At 54.8% G+C, this 27929-nt stretch overlaps 2 protein-coding genes across 2 annotated transcripts; both read right to left on the bottom strand.

The window, feature by feature from the left end:
• Positions 1 to 2893: 2893 nt before the first annotated feature.
• On the bottom strand, positions 2894 to 11100 carry ASB10 (ankyrin repeat and SOCS box containing 10). Its single transcript, XM_086630900.1, has 5 exons — positions 10785 to 11100; positions 5816 to 6083; positions 4763 to 5267; positions 3320 to 3433; positions 2894 to 3079 (listed from the first exon to the last, which is right to left on the bottom strand). Exons 1-5 carry the CDS (start codon positions 11098 to 11100, stop codon positions 2894 to 2896), a joined length of 1389 nt encoding a protein of 462 aa, XP_086487026.1.
• Positions 11101 to 22980: 11880 nt separating this feature from the next.
• H2BK1 (H2B.K variant histone 1) lies at positions 22981 to 24013 on the bottom strand. The gene is made up of 2 exons (XM_009977571.2): positions 23894 to 24013; positions 22981 to 23217 (listed from the first exon to the last, which is right to left on the bottom strand). The coding sequence occupies exons 1-2, from the start codon at positions 24011 to 24013 to the stop codon at positions 22981 to 22983; spliced, it is 357 nt and encodes a 118-aa protein (XP_009975873.2).
• Between the last annotated feature and the right edge of the window lie 3916 nt (positions 24014 to 27929).

The following is a 27929-nucleotide window of genomic DNA, read 5'->3' as shown; positions in this document are numbered from 1 at the left end:
TCAGTTGCTAATTGATTAGCATAACTGAGTTAAACTCAGAGCATTTGGTCTCAGGCTCCACTTAGCTTGAACTTTTCTGATTTTTTCAGTTCTGAAAAAGGGCTTGAGTGCCCCAAAGCTTTTCTGGTGTTTTTTTTTTGTTTGTTTAGTTTTTCCCCCCAGTTAAATCAGTCCATCTGTAAAAGATGGTCCCGTTTTCCTACCAGTCTATGAAGACTTGTGCTCAGGCATGGCTCACCCCTCCCAGCCACCTGCCTGACCTCAGCCCTCCCACTGCCACAGGCATCCCTTGCCTGCAAACCTGGTACCTCTGGAAGGAACTCTGGAAGGAACCCTGGAAATTCACCTGCAGTCCCAGCACGGGCCCTTCGTTACAACAGGTTCCTGCCTATGCCAAGACACCTGTGTCCAAAGAGGGACTGGCGGTGGCAGGAGTTGCCTGCCCCCGTGTGCAGGGGCACCGCACGCTCCTGTGTCCGCAGAAACAACACACGGCAGGTTCGCCTCGTTCAGCCCGAGCTGCCCTCGTCACCCAAACGCAGAGCAGCCTTCAGGAGCAGCACAAGTAATCAGCCAGACCTGAGGCAGGGCTTCAAGTACAACGGCTGCAAGAAACAATTACAAAACAAAGCACACCGTTAAATTCCATCCTTCCCTGTCCTTAAGGCGAGATTATCCGAGTGGCTGAGCGTGCGTTACTGAACACGGGTCGCTGCAGGCACGCTGCTGGGAAGAAGGCGGCCGGCAAACCAGCCCCACGCGCGCTGCTCCGCGGACCGCCTTCGTGCCAAACCGATCCGCTCAGGCTACGGCAACCCCAGGCTGTGCTGCCACCAAAAGGGACAAACCTTCCTTCTTCTGCTCCTCTGCCAGTCACAGACGTGCTCTGGCTGACAGGGAACACTCTAAAGTGGTGATTAGCATTTGGGAATAAGACTACAGGACCTGCTCCCATAAACAGATCCCCTGAACAGGCATGTGAGCTCAGCCAGCAGGAAGGTGGTGACTTCAGGCTAGGTTCCTGCTCTGGTTCAGGGAAAACACAGGGCCATTATCCTGAGGTTTTAAAGGCTTTGACTCCCTTGGTCCTTTCATCTCTGTTTTGCACATATCCTAGCATATCATCTCGAGCCAATGTAGAATCATAGACTGGTTTGGGTTGGAAGGGACCTCAAAGACCATCCAGTTCCAACCCCCCTGCCATGGGCAGGGACACATTCCACTACACCAGGTTGCTCAAAGCTCCATCCAGGCTGGCCTTGAACGCTTCCAGGGATGGGGCAGCCACAACTTCTCTGGGCAACCTGTGCCAGTGCCTCACCACTCTCAATGTAAAAAATGTCTTCCTTATATCTGATCAAAATTTCCCCTCTTTCAGTTTAAAGCCATTGCCCCATGTCCTGTCACCACAGGCCCTTGTCAAAAGTCCCTCACATCTCACCTCTCTGCCCATGGAAGTCATAAAGCACATTGTTAATTCTTTTTGAGATATACCATCTCTACACTGCAATAGCTTTATCTACACACAAGCACTCACAACTGGTTTCCTGACACCTTTTGTAAAGCTGTAACGTGGAAACACGTCCCCGTTGTATCCTACTAACATTCATGCTGTGGTGCATCACTGGTGTGAGTGCATTAGGAATGGCACGCTGAACCTCACGTAGGTATTTCAAGCTTGCTGCCTCAGAGCAGCGAGGTCTAGTCGGGTAAGGTGGTGATAACGAGTGGAGCAGAGCTACACCCTGTGTCCCAACGAGAGGCAGAAAAAGAGAGAAGCGTTGAGTCTGCCAAACTGCTCAGCCTTCAGGTCTGTGTGTTCCCGTGTCCTGGTGCTGATGGGGATGTTAACAGAGGCATTGAAAGCCAGGGCACCAAGAGGAGCAACCTGCAGTACTGCCCAAGTGCCCCTGCTGCCCACCAGCAGCAGTTCGGGCACACCTTGGGTCAGGAGCAGGAATGGAGTCGGCTCACAGCAAATCTTTAAAGGATGGTTAGTGCTTTGATTCCTTTACAAGTGAGTCTTTAAGCCGCAGGAACAAACATCACCCGTCACCTTGTCAGAGTGCACGGAGCCCAGGCAGCCGTGCGCAGACCTGGACTGTGCTCTGTAGATGCTGGCTGGGCTGGCGCAGGGGCTGGCTGCTCTGCGCCCAGGGGAGCGGCGTTCCCAGGGCATGCTTCCTCCTTGCCCCGCATCAGTCCTCAGTGCTGGCGCAAGCACTGCTGTCCTGCCCCAAGCTGCAAAATCCGGCAACCCCGGATGTTGTACCTGCAGGGAAAGTGTTCGTCTGGGAGGCCTCAGCTCCATCCATCACACGTTTCCCTGCGTCCTCCGAGAAACAGGTGGATGCATAGGTCTGAGAGCGTGTACGCCACCATGCATGGCATGTCACGTGGGTGAGCTCTGTCAGGACAGTCTCCAAGGCAAGGTGGAATTTGTGCTCTGGTAGGTGTAGAGAAAGACTAAGGTTTACTCCGAGCACCTTTGGGTACAAACCGTAAACAACTTGACTAAAAACAGGATGCCAACAAACACCCAGGGCACCAGAGCTGCCTGGTCCAGGTTAGAGTTTGTACATTTGGGGTTGGAAAACCGATATCCAACAGCTTAAACTGTGATCAACGTAGTGTATTTGCTCCTTGTCCCACAAAACGCCCTAATCCCCATATCTTGCTTTTCCTAGTGAGTCTGGAGTTTGTCCTGGTTAGTAGGGGTAAACAAAATGCCCCGAAATAGGTGGACGAGGCAGAGCACAAGGCTCTGGGACAGGGACACAGCGGGCTGGCTTGGCCTGGCAGGAGGTGTGCGAGGGGAAGGGGTTCGCTGGGAAGGCGCAGACTGCACCGGCAGCGGTGGAACATCTGCACAGGAGGGCTGGAACCGCAGCCCTTAGTAGAGAACGTCCTCGAAGCTGAGCAGCAGGAAATGGTGCAGAGCACTTGGCAGGTGCAGCTGAGGCAGCACCCGAAGCAGCCGGCCCTCCAGGAAGGTCCTGAGCGTGTGGCGAGCCAGGTGCTGCAGGGAGCGAGGCCTCTGCTCCAGGGAGAACAGTGACTGGTAGAAACGGGGGTATTTCTACAGAAAGAGAAGAGAGGACGGGAGACAGACAAAGCTGAAGATAACACCCTGGCAGCAGAGGTGGAACCAGACATCGTTTTTCCTCAGTCACTGTGGCACATCCTCCCTGCTCCCCCACAGCATCACCTCTGTGCCCTGCAAATCTCCACCCAGACCCCCCAGCCCCAAACCTCCTCTGGCACCCTGCTGCGGCAGCCCGGCCGCATGCTCTCCGGCCGGCAGCGTGCGTTCCCTCACCTCTACAACCTCCGCTGGAACCGCTTCCACCCAGTCCTCGGAGACACGCACGTGGTCATAGCTGTTCATCAGGGCCTCGATGACCCGCGGGCAGGTATGGCAGTACCGCAGCACCTGCGCCGGGGAGAGAGCAATGAACACTGCCCTTGGGCAAGGTCCTGCAAGCCTCACCTGCACCTCCTAAAAAGCTGCACGTGCTCAAAACCAGCCTTGGTAAATCCAGGGAGCTATCGTCCTTCCCTCCACTGCCCCAGGAGATCAAACCCACCCATGGTGGGAAATGCCAGAGCACTGCTCCTGCAAAGAGGGTGACTGAGCCAGCACCCAACACACACAGCATCGTTGCATTCAGCACACCTGGGTCTCCGCAGCCTCTCCTCAGATGCAGGACTAAGGCACGTGGCTGGAACGCAGACCTCCGTCTGCCTCACCGCTGCAAGTCGCTTGTAAGCAACACCACTCTGCTTCATCACACTCCTTCCTCCTACTTTTCCAGCCCGAGCATGAGCCATCCTGGGGCCAGGACTGACGCCCATTGCGTGCGCAGCAAGACGAAGGGATGCCATGCCTCTGCTGAGGGCTGCACAGGGGTCTCAGGGATGTATTGTGCCTTTTGGGCACGAGGCTGCAGAGACATCCCATATCCGTGCTGTGCACAGTGAGTGTCCTGGGAAGTACTGGGCCCATGTCAGCTGCTACAGAGCCCAGGAAGACGTCATACGTATGCAACGCGTCTCTGGTGCATACCATGTCCATGTAGGTGCAAGAGGCACGCTGGAGCTGTGTATCCTACACCACCAGCACGGCCGTTGGAGCACACCCCACCCACGCGTAGCTGCACAGAGGCAGAACGCCCCCCACCCCGGCCCTTGGCTCCCACTCCCCACGGCCCGGGCCAGCAGTAGCTGTCAGAGCCTATTCCGGCTCTACCAGTGATCCTCATTATCTGGCGTTAATAGGAGATTAATTAGTGTTAATTGTTGATTTTCCTGTATTTTCCCAAAGGGGAGAGCAATCTGCTGATCTCCGGGCTGGGTAATTATTGCTCTGCTCAGGAATTAAGACAGGAAATTAACCCTTTGTTTGCTGGTGTCTTGCAGAGACAGCATGAGCTGGAGGGCATGCCCCAAAGAGGAAACATCCCCTGGGAGGACAAGGGCCAACACTTTCCAGAGCAAGTGATGATGGAAACTGGGTAAGTACTGGCCACACAGCCTAGCAGGCAGAAGCAGGAGAGTCCTACAGCAGAAAACTTCAGGGAATGCCTTACCAGCAATGCCAATTACCCCCGCCCCAGCCCCTGGGAAGAGACAGGCAGGACAAGCAGCAGGCTGGCACAGAGCAAGCCCTGCTGTGACAGAAATGTCCTCACTCTGCCCGGGCCCCTGCTGTCCGCCACCGTCCCTTCCCACCACACTCCCAGCACGGCGGCAAGCCCCGCACCTTGAGGAGGGAGCCGGGCCAGATGCGGATGGCACCGTGGTTGAGCAGGGCTCGCACCACGAGCTCCGGGCGGTGCTCCAGCTTGTAGGCGGTGGCTTGCAGGATGTTGTGCAGTGCTGTGTTGCCGCTGTAGTTCATGACGTTGACATTTGCACCCCGGGCCAGCAGTAGCTCTGCGACTTGAGCATTGGCATTCTTGCAGGCCAGGTGGAGCGGGTGCTGGCGGTCCCTGTCTGCAGCGTTGATGCTGGCACCTCTCTCCACCAGCAGCTGGCAGACCTGGTAGTAGCGGTCCATGTCCTGGGGTTGATGGGGCTGAGCGCAGGCAGCGTTCAGTGGCGTCTGCCCCTCCTCGTTCTTTGCCTCCAGCTCTGCCCCATGGCGCAGCAGCAGCTGGACGTGGTCTGTCAGGCCATGCCGTGCTGCGACATGCAGCGCTGTGTCATCTTCCTCCTCTGTCCGACTGTTCACGTTGGCACCATGCTGCAGCAGCTGCTGGGCACACCTATGTGGGCCAAGGTGACTCAGTGACAGGTTCTTCTCTCCAGCTCCTATCCTCCCTCCCACCACCCCACTCCCCCATCCACCCACATCTTTCACTTTTCCCAAGAGTCCTAAAATTCTGGCTCCTTATGCCCTGGAGCAGTGGTTTTAATCCAGGATGACTGGTGAGCGGAGATACTGTCATCTAGCTAACTCTCCACAGATCTTTGGTAAAGCGTCATCACACCCAGCATCTGCTCCCACACCCGCACGGAGGTCTGTCTGCGCAGCCCGTGCCCCGAGCTGCACAGCCTGAGCCATCAGCTCTGCACTGCTGGGGGGCAGCAAGGCAGCAGCACCGAGCTCAGCTGCATCAGCTGAGGACTAGAGCTTGCAGTCATCTGTTGGACTTCAGAGGTGATCCTGGCCCAGGAACAGGCAGCGAGGCCACCCCGTTTAGCAGCCACTGCTGCCACCACCAGCCCACCTGCGAGGATGAGTAGGGACCCTTCTACACAGGGCAGGGCTCGAGGGGGAGGGAGGCCCACGGTGCCCCTGGGTAGAACTCACTCGATGGAGTCCGGGCTCTTGCAGAGGTGCAGGGGCTTGTAGCCATCCTCGGAGACAGCCTCGGGGTCAGCGCCAAAGCCCAGCAGCAGGCGCACGCAGTCCGCGCTGGCGGCCGCGCAAGCCTCGTGCAGGGCGGTCTTACCCCCGGGTGCGAAGTCGACGGCAGCGCCGCGGAGCAGCAGCAGCCGCAGGCACTCCGTGTAGCCCCGGCTGGCCGTGATGTGCAGCGGCGTGGTGAGCTCCTGCTCGTAGCTGAGGGACCACAGTCCTGCAGGGACAGAGAGGTCAGGGAGCCACCTCCAGCCACAGCACACAGGAGCACTGGGCCCAGAGCAGCCCTTTTCCCCGGGTACCCCATCTACGTCCCCTCTGGAGACACGTGGGATTCCCCTCAGGGCACTGCCTCTTCCTGCCGGCCCCTGCTCCGCAACATCCCTGCCTTTGGGCTGGCATGCCGAAGGCAAAGGTCCAGGCACGGCTCTTGGACTGCATGGCCATGCTGACAGGGAGCTCGAAGGAGCCCGAGCCTTGGGGCAGAGGCCATTCCCAGAAAACACGCTTTTCTCCTGCAGCTCGGTCATGCAGGACAGGGCTTCTGTGGGCAGGAGTGCAGCAGGCGAAGGGCCTCGGGCACAGGCAGGGCTAAATGCAGCAAGATGGCTGGAAGAGCACCGTGCAAGAAGCACTACAGTAAAACAAAGAGGTGCCGGACCAGGCTGCCACACACACAAGAGATTCAGGCAAGCCCTGAGCATGGCACAGACAAACAAGCTTCCACAAAGATGGACATCTAGGGCCTAGGAGAGAGCAAGGGGCTGAAACCTGCGTGCTCTCAAAGATGCTGACCCAGCTGGAACCATCGCTGATCTGGTGCGGTCTGCTGGCAAACAGCCTGCAGCTGTTACAGCAAAAGGGCTCCTTAAATCACACTTCTTGCTGCCCTTCCAGGCTGGGCGGGAGGACCCTATCCCCGGCTGCACGGCGTGTTCAACACTACGTCCCTCTCACCTCTTTCTTGCAGAAGCAGCATGCGGTCAACTGTGTTTGCCAGGGCCAGGTTCAAAGTGAACCATCTCGAGGACCTAACACAGGGCTATGACAATTCCTCGCCCCGCACATCCCACAGAGAGAACCAGCAGCGGCTGCACACAGACGGAACGGGCACACGGAACCAGGCTACAGCGCTGGTCACAGAAGTGGCATAACCTGGAGCTTGAATCTCCTTCGCCCCGTGGGGCAACCCAGGAGGGTTCCAAGCCCTTGCACAAGCGCTATCCCGATGCACCTCTGGCTCCCAGACACACGCACACTCTCCCACAAGCCGCACAGGGGAACCAACCGCATCCCAGTGCTCTCGCTCCAACCCCCACTCCTCCATAACCGGCACAGCACCCATAGCACACAGTCCCAGCAATCCTAACGCCCTGCAGCACAAGCGAAAGGCTCTGAGCCTCTGCTCGGGGGGCCGCGCTGCCGCCCGCTGCCCCCTGCGTACTCAGCCGGCGGAAGTTGAAGCGGTAGTTTTTCCACTCTTCCAAGTCACTGGTGTCAAACACAGCACTGGGACTCAGCTTGTTCTGAGGGTTGCTGAGGATCTCGGCCACGATCCCGGGATCCCCGGTCAGCAGGGCCTGCCAGTAGACCTGGGCAGGGCCATCCGCCTTCCGCGTGTAGATGGGCTCCTGACTCTTGTCTCCTCCGTCCGGGATGCTACCCATGAAGCGGTACCCTCCACAGAAACCGGGGCAGGACCTGCTGCTGCCACACCGGCCAGGCTCTGAGCCTGCGGGCACAGCCCTGCAGGTGCCCGTGCTCCAGGGGACAGGCTGCTTGTCTGCCCTGGGGGGCTCTGCAGAGAGGCAATGACATGTCGCAGCACTGCTTGGCCCAGGCTGGGCACAGCTCAGGTCTCAGCTGTTCTATTCTGGGAAACCTTGTGACCAAACCTTTGGGCCAAGAGGCCAAGGACACTCCTCTGGGACAGCAGTATCCCTGCAGACTCTGTCTGGGAAGGGAAAGTCCCAGGCAGGGCAGGGTAGCAGAGTAGCCCGAAGGGGAGAAATGGAGACAGAACACCACTAAGGAAACCGGGAAGCAGTCTCATGCTCAACCAGCCTGCTGTCACCCAGCTGCTGCCCAGACCACAACAGCACGACCCAGCTGCCTCCGTACACCACCAGCACACCTTTGTCCAGCCCGTGGCTCCTTGCACATCTCCAGCATGCACCTCCATTTGGTTGTTCCTCCCAAGCCCTCGGCACTGAACAGGCTTTTAAAAAAGCCACAGGAAAGTTCTTTTTAATCAAAGCTTAAAGCCAAAAGAAAGGTAGAAACAGGCATGAGGATGGGAAACAGTGCATTACAAGTGGAGTAAAAAGATAGAAGTTAATTATCCTTTAGACCCTTTCCTACTTTTCCTTGAAATTCAGCCTTGCAGAGAACTCCTGCATGGTTTTAGTACTCCCTTTCCAATCCTCTGACAGCCCCCTCATGCGGGGTTCCTCACTGCTGTCCTTTCACCCGAGATAGCCTTTTCCCCTGTCCCCACTCAGTTGCAGGGACCCACCGTACCCCTACTTTGGTTATGGAGGAGCACACTTTACTCACAGCTCGTCAGCATTGTGTGCATTTTGTTCAGGCCATATGCTCTAAAGAACACATCAAACTGCGTGGAAGACCAGTAGTATCTAGTTCAATTGTGTTGTGGAACTGTTCAGATCATGCAGCTGAAAACAAGTTAAGTGACCCCAATAGACCACAAAGCAACAATTACCTGGGGGAGCAGAGAAGAGTGTAAAATAGGGAACTTTGCCCTTCTCAGTAATGAAAATAAACGACCAAGTTCTATACTGACAGTCTGCAGCATCCTCTGTCTCTGCAGACTTCACCTTGTCTAGCTACAACGTAGTGCATGAAAGGGTAAAAAGAGGGAAGCACCCGGCAGACTTTCTCACCTGATGGGATCCTCTATTTCCCCAAAGAGATGAGCAAGTATCCCAGGAGAGCCTGAGGTTCCCGACCACAGCAGCATCGCCAGGGAGGCAAAGGGCTGTGCGAGTCGGTGTCAGTGACACCATACAATTTGAACTTCCTCTGGGCTTCTTAAAATATCAACACAGATGACTTGGCAAAGACCAGGTCACTGGAGTCCACTTCTAAGGTCGCCAGCTGGGTAAGGTTTAAGAAACTGTCCCTGCAGGCCTGTGAGATACATAACCAAAGCCTGAAGATTTGCTTCGCTTTTTGTTCTATACCCTTAACTGGTAAATTTGGCAGTACGTTTTTGGTCTGTGCTTGATGAATGGTCTTGTTTGGTTGGGTTTTTCACGTCTGGAAACTGTGGTGATAAGAGCAATTTCTGTGTGAAGTTGTTTTACATCAGCTGTGCTGTTTCCTTCGGGGCACAAATCCTGACAGTCAGACTGACGTGCTGTCCGAGTGTGTCAGCCCAGCGTAAGGCAGGAGTTAAAATGTGCAGTTAGTATTTTACTGACAAGCGGTCTCAGTTACACAAAGGGTTAATGCCTTTTGTACTTTTATTCCTAAGTAGACTGTAACAATTCAACACCTGGAATGTATAAGCCTTGGAGCTCAGTAAATAATCTTCACCACCCACAAGCAGCAGCACTGGCATCTGCAAGCCCACCTGCTCGGTCTGCCTCTTGCTAGTGTGGGTGCCACACCATGCTCAGCCGTGGCCAGGCTTTGTCAGTGCGCCCCACAGCTGTGTGCCAGGACTCTGGAGAAGAACCCACACCTCTGGGAAAGTGGCCTTCAGCAGCAGCTCTTCCATTCTGGCCCAGTGGGGCTCTTGCCACCAACCTTCTGAGGGAGAGTGGTGTGATTATGGCCCCTCCACACCTGACAGTCCCCATCTCGCCTGCCGGCACCACGCTGCTAACGGAGAGCTGCAAGGACACGTGTGCTTCCGGACGGCTAAGCACATCCCCCCCTTCAACACGTCGGCTTACTGAAAAGCTCACAGATGACATTAATGAGAAGGTAAGAAAAAGGGAGCACAGACGGCGGAAGTCTGTGTGGTAGCCATGAGATGTGTCTGGGCAAGGTACAGTGAGGTGTATGGATGGGAGGAAGCGCCAAGGATGACCAGATTCTACCTGCTGTCACTCCAGACAAGGTTGCTTCCACCATCTCTCTAGCAGACAAGATTTCTGCTGCCCTTGTCCAATCCATCTCACAGAACAGAACAGCTTGCAGGGTGCAAATCCCACATGTGAAAGAAAGCACACCACCAAATGCTTTTGTTCCGGAGCAAAGCTCCCCTCCAGCTGATCACTGTTAACCTTCCCACATCAACCCTCCTGCAGCTTCTCAAAGCCCGTGTTTGGAGCAGGGATCACAATGGCTCTGCTTCACACCTGGATTTCACCACAGCAGCAGGAACAGGTAGATGCGGAGCAATCGTGGCTTGGTCCCCAAGCAGCTGCCTGCAAGGCTGACCCACAGCCATGCCTCTTCCCCAGGGCAAGGGCTAAGGTCTGCCCGAAAGCCACTGCCAAGACCTCTCTGCTGTTCCCAAAGCATGTCACAGCCTCCAGTTTCTAATAAGCTGGAGTAACAGACCCAACTTAAGACATAAGGCAGGAAAAGCATCCTTACGCCGCCTGATGCCTTTTCACCCAAGCACTCTCTTCACCTCACACTTTTCAGATCTATCCCAGTAATCTCTAACAGGACAGTCCTGATGTCGCTCCTTTCCAGCAGACCCTCCAAGGGCCTTATTCTCACCATTTCCCAGTAGATTTGCCTCTGGCCACCTTCAACAAGCCCGCTACCATTTGTTCTACAACCCTGCACTCCTCCTTCCTCATCCAAAAGTCCCTCTTCCACCACTCTGTGTCTGCCACTAGTGATTCCTCTCAACACTTTTCTCAGGTGTCTGTGCTCCTTCTCTGGTCCCCATCCTGGGCACTTCCCAGCCCGCCACGTCCCAGCCCCACACACCCACCAAGTTTCCTGCTAGTCCAGCGCAGCTCATCACCCTTGGCCTCAATGATGAGGTTGATGGCTGCACTCTCGGTGAAGTACTTCTGTACCATCTCCAGGTCCCCAGTGAAGAGCGCGTTCTGGATCAGCAGATCCCGGCACTCCAGTGGCTCCAAGCGGCTGTCCTGGCATCTCTGGCCAACGGGGCTCAGGCTGTGCTCACTGTGGTGGTACCGAGGTCTTGTACGCCGAGAGTCCTTCCACCGATCCAGCTGCTCCTCATCCAGCTGTGGCAAGCGTTGTGTGGCAGAGCTGAAGGGAAAGGTGCAGTCCATCATGGGGAACAGACAGGACAAGCCCGAACCTTACAGCAAACAAGCTGCTGCAGGCAAGAGCCTCTTATCCAAGGCTACGTCCCTTGCAGTTGCTCCTGGATTCCAGCTCCCCAGCGTCTGGCTGGATTTAGGCACAGGCCTCCTGACTCACCCGGTATAAATAGCCCTGTTGGGCAGCTCCCCTTCACCACCTCCCTGCCTTCCAAGAGCTTATTTTCAGCTGCTGGATGCGATCGCCAGCACGGATGCAGCACGGGAGCGGGGCAGCACGCAGCCTCCAAACGCCATGCGCTTGCTAGTTTGCTCTGCAAAGTCTCTGCTCCGCGTTGTGCTCCCGTTGGAAAGAACCAGAGCACGGCGAGGGCGATCCCAGCGCGGGGCGGCGAGGGAAAGGCCTGCAGCAGGAGCGCTGTCAGAAGTCATAAGGGGCTGAACTCGGAGGCTTGCACTACGTGGCCTTGGTGTAGCCATCTGACACCTTGACCAGGGCAGTGATGCCCAACCTGCTGGTAAGAACATCCCACTTGCTTTCGGATCAGTCACTGCCAGGTCTCTGGGCAAAGCAGAGCGCCCACGAGAGAACAGCATGGCAGAAGGGTGGAGAGAGCATGGCAGATAGCCGGTCTCCTCTGGCCAGACGAGGGGCTCAGTGGAACAGCTGCAACTTGGGGAACTTGGAGTACAGTAGAAGGCTGGATTCTCTTAGAGGTGAGGAAAAGGAGAAACTCAAGAGAACTCTTAGTTTCTTTCTAATCTGCCTTTCCACCTTCTCCTGCCACTGGCACCAACAGCATCATGCCTTCCCCCCAGGCTTGGGCACAGAATCCAAACCTAGCCCTTCACACACACAGTACTATCCACACACGTTACAACCACCCAGGAAAAGCATCTGGGAGGAGCACCCTGACCGCCGGGCTGAGGCCAGGTCCCCAGCCATTGCACCCAGGGTGCTGGCAGAGGGCAGGCACTGCTTTCGCACTCAGTTGCAGAGACCTTGGGCTCAGGAGGTGGGCGTTTCTGCCTCTGCACCAGCCACCCTGAAGATTTCCTCCTGTTCCCATGGCTAACAACAAAAAAGCCAAAACCACCCCACCACAAAAAAAGCACAACCAAACCAAACAAAACCCACAAAACACAGCCAACCACACACCCCCCTCCTCCCAGCAGAGCCTTTCCTTCGTGTTTGACAGGCTGTGGCATCTGCCCTGGCCCCACAGCAAAGCAGGTCCTGTGCCCGCTCTGGCGGGTCACGGGAGGGAAGCCAGGTCCATCTGTGCCCTCAGCACTGTCATCTGGCAGGAGCTGTCCTGCTGCTGGCACAAGGCTTTACCCTCAAGTCCAGTTCACGGAGCCCACTCACTGCACGCTCTGTAGTGGGCTGCACAGTCTGGTGGGGAAAAGGGAGAGCGGGCTCCTCCTCGCTGCTTTCACATAACACCTTCACACCAGGGGCACAGGGCCTGTCTGGTGCACGGGTTAGCAGTACCCAGTTCTCTGGCCCCAGTGACCTCAGGGCCTTTGGCAAGTCTTTTCTCAGATGCTTTGGATCTGTTTGTGAGGAAGAAGAGCGTCCTCAAAAGGTCAGAGTGGAGGGAACCACGTGCAATCCCACAACCCAAGGCTGACCAGAGTGAAGACACACATCCTTGAAAGAAATGTTGGTTGGGTTTTTTTCAGTGATCTGTCAGCTTCTAAACATTGTTGTTCTTATTGCAAGAGATTTGGTTTATCTCTTACTCAGTAATCTATTTGTTTTATGATTATGCCTGCCTTGTGTCAGATCAACGGAGAAATCAGAAAGGTTATAGTGTACTTCTTGTATGATACAGCAGAGCATGAGAGACGTGTTGGCACGTCTCATACTCAGAGACATTAGAGGAGTTCTGAGAATCAAGTCCTGTCTGCAGGGTGCCTGGAGTCAGAGGCTGACAGTCATCAGCTTTGGGGAAGGTGCTCCCTGGAGTATGCACAGCAACCACCTCCCACCCACCCAGCCCTGCTAGAAGCAGGGACCACCCACGGTTGGTACATCTCCAGACATCATGCCTGACCCACAAGAAGCAACACTTAAGGACAAAGCAAGGAGAACAAGGTTGAGGGGATAACTCCATTTATCTCCCCGAGAGAGACGTTAAAATAAAACTGAGGTACCCAGCAGCTACCCAAATTGTGGGAATCTATCCGTATGTGGCACAGAGCAAGAGTGTTGGAACTGGAATCCCCAGCTCAACAGTAATGCAAGGGTGTCCATTTACACATGCTCATGTGCATGATAAAGCATGTCTACCCCAAAAGACAGATTTAGGGCAAGTACCTCGTTACTGGCAAAGTCATCTGTGTAAGCCACAAGCCTAACGATGGAGCATATGGCCCCATCGGGTCAGGGAATACCCAGGAAACCATGATTTTATGCAGATATTGGCTGGTCATATACACTAACAAGATGTACTATATGCTGCTGCCTTCAAAAGCTCCTGAAGACCCACAGGAAGCTACTGGCCCCCATATTGTGCACTTGTTTTCAAGCCTTGAACTATCAGCTCTTAATTCTCTACCTATTATGAGAATTATCATATCATATCACTATATTATGTCCACGGGGAACATTCAAGACAATGAGGGCCCACACCTCTGACCTGCAGGCAGGCGAATCTCTCTTTCCACCACTCTTCTTCTGTGTCTTGATTGGCTTCAGGTCCTGGTCTCGGACTCCGCAAGGACGGGGCAGTGAACTTCACCAAACTCACTCCTCCAGCTCCCTTTTGCCCTGTCTCCCCTAGGTGGCAGGGCACTTACCTTGGGCCACCACATCTGTCAGGAGAACATCCCACCAGGTCTGTCACCTCCTTGGTTCCTCCTCACGTCACACCCTCCCCGCTCGTGTTTCAGCCCCCCACCACCACCACCAGGGACCAACGGCAGCCCTCCCCTGCAGAGCCCACCCTCCCTGCGGCTCAGCGGGGGCTGAGCCTGCCGTGACACCGGGGCATGGGCTGGTCAGCCCACCCCGTTCTGTGCCGGGCACGGGGAAGGACAGGACACCTGACAGACCGTCCCATCACCGCACGCCCCCCCCCAGCTGCCCTGACCGTGCCCCCGGCTCTACCGGTGCAGAGGGCACCAGGGCTGCCTACCGAGGGAATTTCTGCCTAGTGCCAAGGAGAAGCAGCCATGGCGGGGAAGAAACATTAGGAGCATCAGAAAGAGGTGGTGTGGGGAGCGAGCAGCGTGCGTGTAAACGAGCCTGTAACGAGTTTGTAATATGCATGTGCGGCGCGGCCCGCGCAGCGTCATCACAATGGCACAGGCACTTTCCCGCCTCATTGCCTCCCAAATGGATTTTAAATATCATTCCGAGGACACAATTATTTAAAACGCTGAACTAAACACTCGCTAATGGGAAAACGGCGTGTGGCCTGCAGCAGCCATTCCTCATGGGGCCACTCTGCTCGTGTCATCCTCCTCTCCAGCCCCACGCCCTGCATGGGGCACACGGAAGCATCCTCTGCCCACCACGGGACCACACGGGGTACCGGCAGGTCACTGCCCCGAGCCCAGCCCAAGGCGCCCGGATTGTGTGAGAGCACACTTCTCGTCCCCGTCCCGTCCGTGCCCGCAGGTCCCAGCGCAGCGCCCTGCCTCGGGCTGCTGAGCACCGCGAGCTGGTCCCAGCTCCAGCCGTCCCTGTCTGAAGCTCTATCTGGACGCAGCTATCAGGAAGCACCTCCCAGACAGCAGGGAGGGTCTGTCTGCCCCGAGCCTGGCAGCAGGTAACGCAGGGCTACACAAGGAGAGGACATTGGAACAGGGATGCCCTTCTGACAACTCCTGTTACACGGCCTTAGAAGTTACAGCTATCAAATAGGACTTGTTTTTTTCACAATACCCCTCCTACACCCCACTGCACGATCCTGAGCAAGGGAGATGAAGGAAGCAGCGTCACTGTTGGCAACATCCACGAGTGAACAGAGACAACAAACAAGGAAACAAACTACTTGCAACAATCCTTGCTGGGGAGAATGTAGATGGAGAACCGCACCAGTTACACCACAGACCCTCAGTCCCATTACAGTGGGCAGCATCAGGGGAGGGGGATCACCCCAGGCTTGCTGAGACAGCCTGAGAGCACCTGAAGGGCAGCAGAAAGGAATTGCAGCCGCCCCAGCCAGTCGGGCAGATTCCCTGGGCCCAACTGAAACGCCTCTGCGCAAACGCCCGGAGCACGGGGGGCAAACCAGAGGAGTCGGGGGGGGGGTGCGCCTGAAGGGCTACGATGGCACTGGCATCGCTGAGACGCGGTGGGATGAATCCTACGGCTGCAGCGTCAGAATGGAAGGGTACAGGCTCGTTAGGAAGGACGGGCAGGTGACACGCAGAGGAGCGGTTGCCCTCTGTGTCAGAGAGCAGCTGAGTGCACGGAGCTGCGCCTGGGGATGGATGAGGAGCCGACCGACAGCTTATGGGCAGGATTAAAGGGAGGGCAGGGACAGGGGACATAGTAGTGGGGGTCTGCTACAGGCCACCTGACCAGGAGGACCGAGTGGATGAGGCCCTCTAGAGACAGACAGGAGCAGCCTCAGTTCACAAGCCCCGGTCCTCATGGGGGACTTCAACCACCCCGATATCTGTTGGAGGGACAACACAGCAGGGCACAGGCAATCCAGGAGGCTGCTGGAGTGCATTGATGGTAACTTCCTTCTCCAAGTGAGAGAGCAACAAACAAGGAGAGGTGCTTTCCTGGACCTTATTCTCACGAAGAAGGAGGGGCTGGTGAGGAGCGTGAAGCTCAAGAGCAGCCTTGGCTGCAGTGACTATGAAATGGTGGAGTTCAAGATCCTTAGGGCTCAGCAAGCTCACTACCCAACACAAGAAGGACACGGAGCTGCTGGAGTGAGACCAGAGGAGGCCACGAAGGTGCTCTGAGGGCTGGAGCACCTCTGCTCTGGAGACAGGCTGAGAGAGTTGGGGCTGTTCAGCCTGGAGAAGAGAAGGCTCTGGGGAGACCTTCCAGCACCTTCCAGTACCTAAAGGGGCTACAGGAAAGCTGGAGAGGGGCTTTGGACAGGGGCGTGTAGTGACAGGACATGGTGCGATGGCTTTGAACTGGAAGAGGGGAGATTTCTATGAGATCTGAGGAAGAAATTCTTCCCTCTGAGGGTGGTGAGGCACTGGCACAGCTTGCCCAGAGAAGCTGTGGCTGCCCCATCCCTGGCAGTGTTCCAGGCCAGGTTGGATGGGGCTTTGAGCAACCTGGTGTAGTGGAGGGTGTCCCTGCCCATGGCAGGGGGCTGAAACTAGATGATCTTTGAGGTCCCTTCCAACCCAAACCATTCTGTGATTCTATGATAACAGAGCCTCAGAACAAACCAGAAAAGGGAAGGGACACACACCAGTAGTGTCTCCACACATGAGCAGCTGTACACAGAGAGTATTAGAGTCACTTGGTGAAACCATGGCTGCGCTTCAGAGGTTCATATTTTAACAGTTTTGGCATCACCAGAGCCATCCATCACCAGCTCATTTTCCTCCAAGTGCTGAACCATTCCTGCCTATGCTATTTGGAACAGTGTCTAATGATGCACCAGAGCAGCCACCTGGCAGCACTGCTGGCACGGGATACAACACGGGAAGAGAAACACACACTGGTCTGCACACTCAGACTCCATTGCCCAAAGAGGTCCCTCCCCTCAAACCTGCACCACTCATCATCAACCAGAGAGATGCTCTGCCTCACGGCCCCCACTCTACGAAAGAAAAGAGCACATACTCTTAAGTCATTATTCTCTTACAGAAAGGAAAACGGAGAACAGAGGCATTACTGACATTTTTATGAACACTTTGATTCAGTTTATCACACTACAGTGTTCTTTTTCAGGGGGTTGAAGAGTAGACCATGGCAAAGAAAAAAAAATGTTGCTTTTAGCCCATGGGCTTTTATAGTTTGGTGAGAACAAGTCAGATGGACATAGACATGGGGCCAAAGCCATGCAACATGACAGTGCTGCAGTGTTGCAGGACTAGGAACTCACTGGGAGACTTGCAAAGATGCAGGCAGACCTGGGAAAAGACAGACTCGCACGGACCAAGGCAGTGCCAAGGCACTTGGGCAGAGTGCCTGCATGGGCTCTGCACAAAAGCTGGCTTTTTCCTGCAACCTGAGTGCTTCTGGGTCGTTCTCGCAGTGACTAACTTCTTGTGAATCCCTGCTGGTTGGCACAGTCCAACCTCTCCTCTCAAAGCAACTTCATTCGGATCTTACCTGATCCGCTAGAGCATCATGGCACCACAAGTCCCGTCTGGAAGAAGCTGAGCTGTGGAGCAGTCCTCCCAAAAGGACTGAGGGAACCCTGAGGAAAGGAAGATTCTGACACTGTTTGACATCCTGTGCAGGTGTATCAGGGCAGCTCCACGAGGATGTCCTGTGGGGAAACAAGCAGCACGGCTGCTGCACAGTGAAAGATGAACCCACCCCCGTATGGGAATGAGAAAAAGACAATCTGGGCAGGTTCATGCAGAACTCACCGTTCCAGAAGCAATCATCTCCTCCTGCCTCTCAAACCTGGTGCATCTGCGTGGCAGGCTGCCCTTCCAGATGTGAGGAAACACAAGGGATGTAGTAAGAGAGATGTGAGGCCAATCACCAACTCCATCCTTCCAGCCTTTAGGGAAAAAAAGGCGGGGGGGCGGGGGGGGTGGAAACACGCAGCCGGGCGCACAAATTGCAGTACTGGAGAACCAAGCTCCTGCACCACTAAAGCCTCACTCCTCCGGGGCTCACCCGGTGCGAGATACTCTACCGGACACCTCCAGGAGACAGCCGCTCCTCTCCCCATGGATCAGCGCCTCACCCGCACCCACGGCCAGTCCGCCCGGAGCCGGGCACGGCGGGGGCAGCGGCGGGACCGTGTGTGCCATCGGGCAGTCGGAGAGAACCACCTCCAGGGCAGCGGCAGAACTGCAGCTCCGAGCTGCTCGTCAGCACTCGCCATCCCACGAAAAGCGCGACGGCACGTCCCAGAGCTCGGGGAGCGGGAGCGCTGCTGGAAAGGGGGCGCGAACACGGGCACGGTGGCCTGGGGAGCGGCAGAGCCGGCTGGGCAAGGGACGGGCTCCTCACCTCCTACGGGCAAGCGGCAGCCTGCTCACAATCCCGCTCTCCGGCTGGACTCTCCCAGGCCTGCCTCCGATGTGCCACGTCCATCCGAGTCCCTGCCACCACACTGGCTCACAGGCCGCCCCGACGCAGCCGCTCCGCGCCTGCCCGGCCTCTCCCGGCCGTAGGGACCAGAGGGAATGCAAGTTCGGCCCTGTTGGGTGAGATGCTTCCACAACACCTGTGCTCAGCACCAGTTCCAGCTCGCAGGACACTATGAAGGAAGGAGAACTCTTCAATGCTGTCCTACAGCCAAAAGGAAACAGAGCACCCAGTACCACCTCTTCGCTCCCCCAGCCAGCCCCAACACCACGGCAGCAGGCCTGGGACTGAACGTGAAATTCTCATCCCAGTTCTGCTGCCTCCTGTATTCTCTGTAGGAACATCACGTAAATCTTGGCTGGCCCACACCACCGAGCCAGACTGACCCTGATCAGGCAGATGAGCACCTGTCACAGCTCCATAGCTCATGAAACTAAGCATCACCTCATGAGCTTTGTGAAGTCCAGGATTGCCCCACATACCGTCAGAGCTCTGGTTCCTGCTGGCGCTCCTAGCCCTATTTTTGCTGCCACCAGAAGACCTTAGAGCAGGCAACCAGTCTCAGCATGAAGCTGGCAAAAGACCTCCACCACATCTCACCCAGAACATAGCCCACATCTTTCCTTCATTCCATCACAGACCCTGAGGCAGCACATCGACGCAGGAACCTGGGGCAGCCCTGCGCACCCTGAGAAGGTGCTGCACTCATGAGGCAGTCAGGCTGTCCCACCACAGCCCAGGAGGCCACATCCTCCACCATCGCTTCAGACACAGCACCTGCTCAGCCCTGTGTGCTGCACAGGCTGCGTGTGGACGGCTGTCGGACAGACTCTGCTCATGCTCCCTTCAGGGCCCTGCTCGCTTTTGCAGGAAGCACCCAGGGATATGAACTTCCCAGTCAGCCCCAGGAGAAGCAGACAGGGCCAGTCATTAACATGATGGTCCAAGGCAGAACACAAGACGCTCAGTCCTAGTTCTGCAGGACAAAGTTGTCTCTTCAAAGCCACTGGAAGCAAGGAGAGATGAGGTCCACAAGTCCTAGAAAGAAGATATCCTGTTTCTCCAGTCAGTCCAGCTCCTTTTGCACTGTTTCTTCTTGCCCTGCCTGAAAGGGAGAAAATTTTCACCAGGAGGATAAAAAACCCAAACCAATCAACCCACCCCCACAACTCACACCCCAAAAATCAAAACACCTTTGAAAACAGTTTATAAACATAAGAAAAACCCTCTATCCGCTGCTAACTATGCCCAGTGACGCAGAGGTGGGGGAAGGGCTCTTTACATTAGTGTTGGGTGATAGAACAAGCGGAAATGGGTACAAGCTTAGTCAGGGGAGATTCAGGTTGGATGTTAGGAAGTATTTCTTCTCTGAAAGGGTTGTCAGCCACTGGAATAGGCTGCCCAGGGAGGTGGTTGAGTCCCCATCCCTGGCTGTGTTTAAGAATAGGGTGGATGATCTACTTGGGGATATGGTTTAATGGGGATTAGGGACGGTTGGACTGGATGATCTCTAAGGTCTTTTCCAACCTAGAAATCTATCTATCCATCTGTCTATGAAAGAGGGATACTTAGCAATCGGGAATCTGAATTTGGAGAACTGTGGAAGAACCCACCCTGCTTCCCAGAACGACCCTAACTTTCCAGAAGTATGCCACGTAGTGTCTGCTCCTAGTTGTATTTGGTTATTTTCAAACAGCAGCTGTTATCCAGTACTACCAAAAAAAAAAAATCCAGATGGCCACAGTTCAAACTGCCTCACAGTTTATGATGCAAAGATTCAAGACATGATCTGTGTTTTTATATATTTATTTGTAGGCAGACAACAAGAGGTTTTGCTTTTTTGCAAAAGACTGAATACCAGCTCCTGCAGGATTCCACAAGAAAGTCTTCATTTATTATCTGTTAAAAACTTGCTGAGAACTGCATAGCTCAGAGGAATCAACTTGCTATTGGGTGCTCTATATTTGACATATAGAGCTAATGAAAGCCAAAGTGAATTTTTCTAAAAATTATAAGTGACAGAGTCTGTGACAATATCAATCAAGCCTGTGATTTGGTAAAATCAGATGTACTCTACATAAACCCCTTCATTTGTTTCAAGCAAGTCTTAGCGCAGGTTTCCTTTACTTTGCCTGGAATTCATTCTGGCCCACACCTAACCATGCTATCCTTCTTTCCCAGAGTGAAACATGTTTCCTCCCTGATCCTTTACTTATGATTTCCTGCTACTCCAATATTTTTATTTATTTATTTTTTTAAAGTAAATACCAGCAGACCAGAGTGCTCCGGCCCATATTTTCAAAACCCAAATAAAAGTTACGGATGTACTGACCTTGGAGTGGTTGTTCCATCTAGCTGTTATTTAACAGCTTTTTTTTTTTTTTACCTACAAATGAACAGGGAAGTAGCTTTTTTGTTTTAATAACAACTTTTTTGATCAAATAGAAAAAAATTTTAGAAACAGATGACATTTCTGTACTTAGTGCGTATTTTGTCATTCCAAGATTTTTTGTTGTTGTTCTTTATATCTAGAATGTTGTATTACTCTACTACTTACAGATGCTTTTAACCTCCTTCATGCCCACAGTCAGCAAGTATTTTCCACTTAACATCTATGCTATGTTTTTGTTTCACCACCCTCCAACACTCCAGTTGCAGCTGTTTGTGAGCCAGGTTTATTTTCAGTCCTGCTTTGAGACCCCTTCATCAACAGGTCTCAGTTCCCTAAACATCTGAAAAGGTTTTAGAAGACAACATTTTATTTTGCCCCTGTGTTCTTGAAACTAATTTGACAGAAAACTTCACTTACAGTTTTCCTCCTTTGAAGCATGACATCATTAACACTAAAGTTTTCCGTCTGCTGATCATGCTTATGATGAAGACAAGACCTTAATAACAACCAACTTCAAAGCCCAGTGGATAGTTCATCCTTATTTATCGTAAAGAGGAAGACTACAGTGTCATGGTTGAACCCCAGTCAGCAACTAAGCACCATGCAGGCACTTGCTCACTCCCCCCAGGTGGGATGGGGGAAGAACCAGAAGGGTAAAACGGACAAAACTTGTGGGTTGAGATAAACACAGTTTAATAGGTAAGGCAAAAGCCACGTGCACAAGCAAAGCAGAACAAGGAATCCCTTCACTACTCCCAGCAGCAGGCAGGTGTTCAGCCACCTCCAGGAAAGCAGGGCTCCATCACACCTAATGGTCACTTGGGAAGACCAACACTGTAACTCCAAACATTCCCCGCTTCCTTCTTCTTCCCCCACTTTAATACACTGAGCACGATGTCATATGGCACAGAACATGCCTTGGGTCACTTGGGGTCAGCTGTCCCAGCTGTGTCCCCTGCCAGCTTCTTCTGCACCCCCAGCCTGCCCGCTGGTGGGGTGGTGCAAGAGGCAGAAGAGGCCCCAACTCTGTGTACGTGCTGCTCAGCAATAACTAAGACATCCCTGTATTACCAACGGCGGTGTGTTGTGTGGGGTTATCAGGCACAAAAGCCAGCTCAGGTCAGGTCACTGCTGCACTTGCACTGCTTCTTGGACGGCTTGTTCTCCACTGGTTCAGGTGGTTCCTGCTATAGTGATCCCCATAACATGCAACTCAAATAATGGGTTACAACAGTTTAAGGGTATATCCATTACATACAGGTAACTCATTTGAGCTGCAAAAGGTCGTACTGGAAAACTGCAGGACGTTTAGGTGCCACAACAACTTTACCAGTTTGTATCAAGCTTCCAACTTGCACTTCAAGGTTCCTCTGCAACTTCCTTGAAGAGGAGCATGTGAAAGGTAACTCAACCAGTACGCTGATAACTGTGACGGATCTGGGCTCAATCCTCTTTCTGGATGACGAATTAAAACCAGTCCCGCACCCCCTCAGGCGGGCCAGCTCGCAGGCCGACGACCCTCGTGGCGGCAGCACGCCGAGCGCCCGCTTCGCCTTCCGAACAGCCGCCCCAGCGCGCACCGGCACTTGGCACACTCCCCCGCAGGGAACACCCAGCCGCTTCCTGAACAACCTGCGTGCTGGTTCCCCTCCCTGGTGACCGCTCCCAACAGCTCCCATCGCCTCTCGATCCTTACCCCGGAACCGGAGGCGCACCCGCCCCGAGGGGCGCTGCGCGTCCCGTTCCCCTCCCCGCGCCCGCAGCGGCCGCTCCGGCCCGAGCGGCGGGCAGGACCGGAGCAGGCGCCCCCGTTCCCACCTCCCGCCCCGGCTGAAAGCTCCGGCCCGGCGCCACCCGCGCTCGCGCCCCGCCGCCGCGGAGCCCCGCTCGCTGCGAGGGGCCACCGGCTCCGCGCCCGCCGCGGCGGCGCACCCGGGGCGGACTCGAGCGGCGCTGGCGCCCGCCGAGACCCGGCGGAGCAGAGCCCGGGCAGCCCAGGGCCCGCCGCGGCGGAGACGACCCGTCCCCTCGCCCCGGTGCCCGGCCGTGCCGGAGGGGGCCGCCCCGGCGGAGAGGGGCTGCCGGCAGATCGCGCCGCCGGGCCGGCGTTCGGCCGGGCAGCGCTCCGCGGCTCCGGCAGCCGCAGGAGCTCCCGAGCGGCCGCCGGCTCCGCGCCAGCAGCCCCGGGCCCCGCCGCCAGGAGGCGGCCCGCCCGCCCCGCGCCCCCTCCCCCCGACGGCGGCACGAGAGACGGGGCGCGGTGCGTGCGGCAGGACTTTATTGGGGCCCGCGCCCGTCACTTGCTGCTGGTGTACTTGGTGACGGCCTTGGTGCCCTCGGACACGGCGTGCTTGGCCAGCTCGCCGGGCAGCAGGAGCCGCACGGCCGTCTGCACCTCGCGGCTGGTGATGGTGGAGCGGTGGTTGTACTGGGCCAGGCGCGAGGCCTCCGAGGCCAACCGCTCGAAGATGTCGTTGACAAAGGAGTTCATGATGCTCATGGCCTTAGAGGAGATGCCGGTGTCCGGGTGCACCTGCCAGATGGTAACCAAGCACCGTCTCACACACTGTCGCCCTGGAGGGAGGCGGCCCCGCTTCCCTCCCCAGACTGGGCATTCAGACCCTAAAGGGGTCCCACAGCTGCCACCCCAAGGGTCTGGGAGCTGTGTGCCACTTCCAATCCCAAAGCCACTGTAGCAGCACGAGGGCTTCCCTTCAGTCTCATGCACTGCCAGGAGCCTCTGCACAATCCCTGCGGGAAACAAGCCTGCAAGGGGTGGAAACACCCACACGCTCCCAGTCCTGCCTAGGCTCATGCACAGGACTGAGGCCTCGACAACTCATGGCCACCTCTCAAAATTATTTTTTTCATCTCTTCAACAGGTATTTCCAGAAAGATTTCAACAGTTATCCATAGGGCCGACAGCAGCTGTTCTTGTCCTGCTGATTCATTTCTTCAGGCAGAGCCATGCACCAGAGCTTATTCTCTCTAGGAAACCCTTTCCGATCTAGATCCATCTCTTGCCTCCTGCCCCAAGATCACACACACTTCTGAGACTCAGCTGACACTTCCCTGTACCCACTCACTCTTTTTCATCTCACTAAAAAGCAGATTTTTCCTTCCTGCCTCTTTGCAAGTCTAACATGCAGTGGGCAAAAGTAACTTTACCTATGAAGCAGTTTCCAGCAGAAAAAGAAACATTCACTCACCTGCTTCAGTACTTTGTAGATATAGACTGAATAGGTTTCCTTCCTCTTGGGCTTCCTCTTAGACTTCCTGTCCCCAGAGGCAGGAGCATGGCTATGTTTCTTCCCAGCTTCTGCGCTCATCTCAGCCCCCAACACCGCAAGCTCCAGCAGAGCAGCCAGCAGGTGCCATGGGGCTGGTTATATAGCAAAGGCAGCAGCACCTCGCTTGCCTCAGGTGCAGCCCCCGAGGAGCAGGACGAATACACGTCTGTGACTCACGATTCCACTTCCCACTAAATGGAGGCAGCTGGCCTGAGAGGAGCTTGGAAGTAACTGATTCAATCAGACTTTCAGACCTGAGAAAAAGTTTGACGGTAACATGGGCAAAGAGGTGGAGCAATAGTGCCTCATTCACATGGGGCACAACAGCTATTCCCAAGTGCATCCAGGGTTTTGGTGAAAGGACGGTTCCTACTTTGGTGGAAGGGTGTAAATCAGGGTACTCAAGGTATTGCTTCCAGAATCAAATGGGTGGAACCGCTTCTGTGCTGTGGAATGGATAATGCAGTCAGTGGAGACTCAGTAACTGGAAGGAACATAGAATCACAGACTGGTTTGGGTTGGAAGGGACCTCAAAGATCATCCAGTTCCAACCCCCCTGCCATGGCCAGGGACACCCTCCACTACATCAGGTTGCTCAAAGCCCCATCCAACCTGGTCTTGAACACTTCCAGGGATGGGGCAGCCACAGCTTCTCTGGGCAACCTGTGCCAGTGCCTCACCACCCTCAGAGGGAAGAATTTCTTCCTTAGATCCCATCGGAATCTCCCCTCTTCCAGTTTAAAGCCATTGCCCTGTGTCCTGTCACTCCACGCCCATGTCCAAAGCCCCTCTCCAGCTTTCCTGTATCCCCTTTAGGCACTGGAAGGTGCTGGAAGTTCTCCCCGGAGCCTTCTCTTCTCCAGGCTGAACAGCCCCAACTCTCCCAGCCTGTCTCCAGAGCAGAGGTGCTCCAGCCCTCCCATCATCTCCGTGGCCGCCTCTGGCCCCGCTCCAGCAGCTCCATGTTCTTCTGCTGTTGGAGACCTGAGAGCTGAAGGCAGCACTGCAGGGGGGTCTGCCAAGAGCAGAGCAGAGGGGCAGAATCCTCCCCCTCACCCTGCTGCCCACGCTGCTCTGGATGAAGCCTGGGTTGGTCTAGCGAATGACAGCGTTACAAACATCCCAACAGCCAGTGTTCCTCCTGCTATCTCAGCTGGTCTGCTCGTGGGAGTCCTGCCTCCTACATACAACAGGACCTCAAAGGACAGAGGGAGGCAGTGGAGGGCAGGGATAACACCCTGAGTATGTACTTGATCTATCTTGGAAACCAGTGATCACACTAGTGATGGTAATTATAGCGCAGCAATTAGGCTAAGTCAGGAAAAAAAAACGTGCAGCAACACAATAGAGAAGTGAATTATTTTTAGAAAAAGTTTTCTGTGCTTTATATAGAAAGGGAAGCCTTTCTCCCAGCAGGCACCATAACAGCTATTTCATAAAAGGGTAATACTAATGTGCACCCTTTGGGGAGGGAATGCTGGTGTCCCTGTGCTGCCATGCACACTGTCTCCTGCTCAGGGACACACGTTATACTGGTGTATCTTTAGCAAATCACATCTTCCAAAAGAAGGGCTACGGAGCCGGTGAAGGGTCTGGAGCACAAGTCCTGTGAGGAGCAGCTGAGGGAACTGGGATTGTTCAGCCTGGAGAAAAGGAGGCTGAGGGGAGACCTTCTCACTCGCTACAACTGCCTGAAAGGAGGTTGTAGTGAGGTGAGGTCGGTCTTTTCTCCCAAGTAACAAGCGACGGGACAAGAGGAAAGAGCCTCAAGTTGCACCAGGGGAGGTTTAGATTGGATATCAGGAAAAATTTCTTCACCGAAAGGGTTGTTGAGCATCAGAACAGGCTGTCCAGGGCAGCGGTGGATTCACCATCCCTGGAGGTATTTAAAAGCCGTGTGGATGTGGTGCTGAGGGACGTGGTTCAGTGCTGGACTGGGCAGTGCTGGGTTAATGATTGGACTTGATGATCTTAAAGGTCTTTTCCAACCTCAAAGATTCTATGATTCCGAGGACTGAGCTTGAGAGACGTACTCATCAGTCACTCTTCCAACAGCATTTCACCGAGTTTAGTTTTATTCTAGGCCTGTCCTCATGGGGAGGCACCTGATCACCCATCCCTCATGAAAATAAATGTCACAGTGACGAACAGGGTCTGAGCATCATGGAAGGGCTTTTTGCACCTGAGAACTGGAACATTAGTGATCAAGTGGGACAGGCCAGAATGGTCACATCAGCACATTTGTGAAGGGGAACAGCCTCAGCCACTGAAGATACGGGATAGTGTGATCCTTCTGGGAATGGGAGCAGCATATTCTGTGATACCTAACAGTATGAAGAGATGTCAGCAGATGGCTCATACTGGGCATACGGAGCAGGCAACAGTACCGCTTCTGTTTTGTAAGAGGCCATGCATTGACAAGGAACAGCGTAGGGTTTCCCCCTCTGATGGACATTCCACCCACCCACTGATTTACAGAGCTCTAAATAGCTGAGATCTTTGTGCTGGGGGAGACTGTTCACTGTGACTGGAACTGTTTTACCTTTTCCACCGGTGATGGCACACCAAGGCGCTCTCGTGCTAAAGGAGCTGTTGGCTGTTGTATCTCTCCATAGCTGCAGCTGTGTCTGGCAAGGAGCAGCGCCTGGTCGCACAGCATTAAGCACAGAAAGCCGTTACACAGCAAGGGCAGAGGCTCATCCACCGAGCAGTATAGTCAAATTTGAACTCCCAGATTTGGGGAATTACCATCTCCTTCCCTAGACTGCACGTGCTAGAGGTAGTCCGTTCTGGAAGCTGTATGCTGGACCTGACTCATCCTCGTGCCGTTTCTGTAGCGCCTGGATCGACTCTCACCGCAAAGACGAGGGAATCGCACGCCCTGCGGCTGCAGCCGCGGTGGAGCCAACCTCGCTCTTACGGGACACACGCGAGAAACGGCGCCGAGGCTCTAGGCCGCGTCTTTCACAGAAACGACCATCCTGGCAACCAAGGGGCAATTCCCATACTTCATCCAGATGGAGTTTTGCTTGTGTGCATGACCAGAAAAGCCCTCGCTGCAACAGTCCCAAAGGCCACTGCCCTGGCAGTCACAGAAATCAGTGCTCCAGGACACGTGTCTGCCACGGCTGCTTCAGGGCAGCCTGGCACTCTGCCACCAAGAAGAGGGTCAAGTCAAGGTGGAAATGCCAGCCTGCCAAAGCATGTATATGTATTCCATATGTAAAGCCCTGGCCTGCTCTGGCCTCTGGTGCAGTTACAGCTACAGAACACGTGCCTGTGGCCCTTGTTTGCCAAAGCAGAGACCCGCCTGCGAGCGAGAAGCTCCTCTCCTTGCGCGGCAGCAGGCAGCTACCGCCGCTCTCCTCTGTGCTACGTCAGCGGCGAGAGCTCTCCCACTGCTGTCCCTTTTGCTGGCTGCCATCCTAACGTTCCCATGCCCTTCTCAGGATTTACCATTCCCAAAGAACTCGGCGTAAGATTATATCCTGCATTTATTGTTGCCACCGTGGCTCTCAACTACACGGCAAGAGCAGTTGCCAAATCTGTGCTGAGAATAAGGAAGAGCAGGATGAGCAGCTCCAGCCTCAGGCAGGACTTCCTGCCTCACCATTCTCAGAGCGACTTTGCAACCCTTTCCAACTCACCAACATCTTTCTAAAGCCTAGAGAGCAGCACGAACGCATTCATCTATTCTCGTTTCGACTGTTGGGACACCATCAGCCTTTACAGTAACTACTGATCTGTGGGTTGCTTTTACTCTGTCTCCTAACTTCTGAGTACTACGAGATACTAATTCAGTGACTGTTCAATGCAACCCAGACTTTTCTGCAGAGCTGACTTTTGAATGGCATTTATACTAACCTGCATTATTTTCTCAGAAAATACTTTTTTTTTTTCTCTCAGATCATTGCTATAAACACTGAAAAACCTGAATGCTCTGCACTATCTACTG

This window comes from Tauraco erythrolophus, unplaced genomic scaffold, assembly GCF_009769465.1.
Source record: "Tauraco erythrolophus isolate bTauEry1 unplaced genomic scaffold, bTauEry1.pri scaffold_58_arrow_ctg1, whole genome shotgun sequence".
NCBI classification, from domain to species: Eukaryota; Metazoa; Chordata; class Aves; order Musophagiformes; family Musophagidae; genus Tauraco; species Tauraco erythrolophus.
Note: the sequence above shows the minus strand (reverse complement) of the source record. Positions and strands in the feature narration are given on the sequence as shown.

Bases quoted from the DNA above. Each gene is read 5' to 3' on its own strand.
- H2BK1 (XM_009977571.2), bottom strand. From the start codon at position 24,013: ATGAGCGCAGAAGCTGGGAAGAAACATAGCCATGCTCCTGCCTCTGGG. The intron at 23,218-23,893 runs GTGAGTGAATGT...ACCATCTGGCAG, and splicing joins TCTACAAAGTACTGAAGCAG to GTGCACCCGGACACCGGCAT.
- ASB10 (XM_086630900.1), bottom strand. From the start codon at position 11,100: ATGATGGACTGCACCTTTCCCTTCAGCTCTGCCACACAACGCTTGCCA. The intron at 5,268-5,815 runs GTGAGTTCTACC...TGGCCCACATAG, and splicing joins AAGAGCCCGGACTCCATCGA to GTGTGCCCAGCAGCTGCTGC. The intron at 3,080-3,319 runs GTGAGGGAACGC...CTCTTTCTGTAG, and splicing joins TTCCAGCGGAGGTTGTAGAG to AAATACCCCCGTTTCTACCA.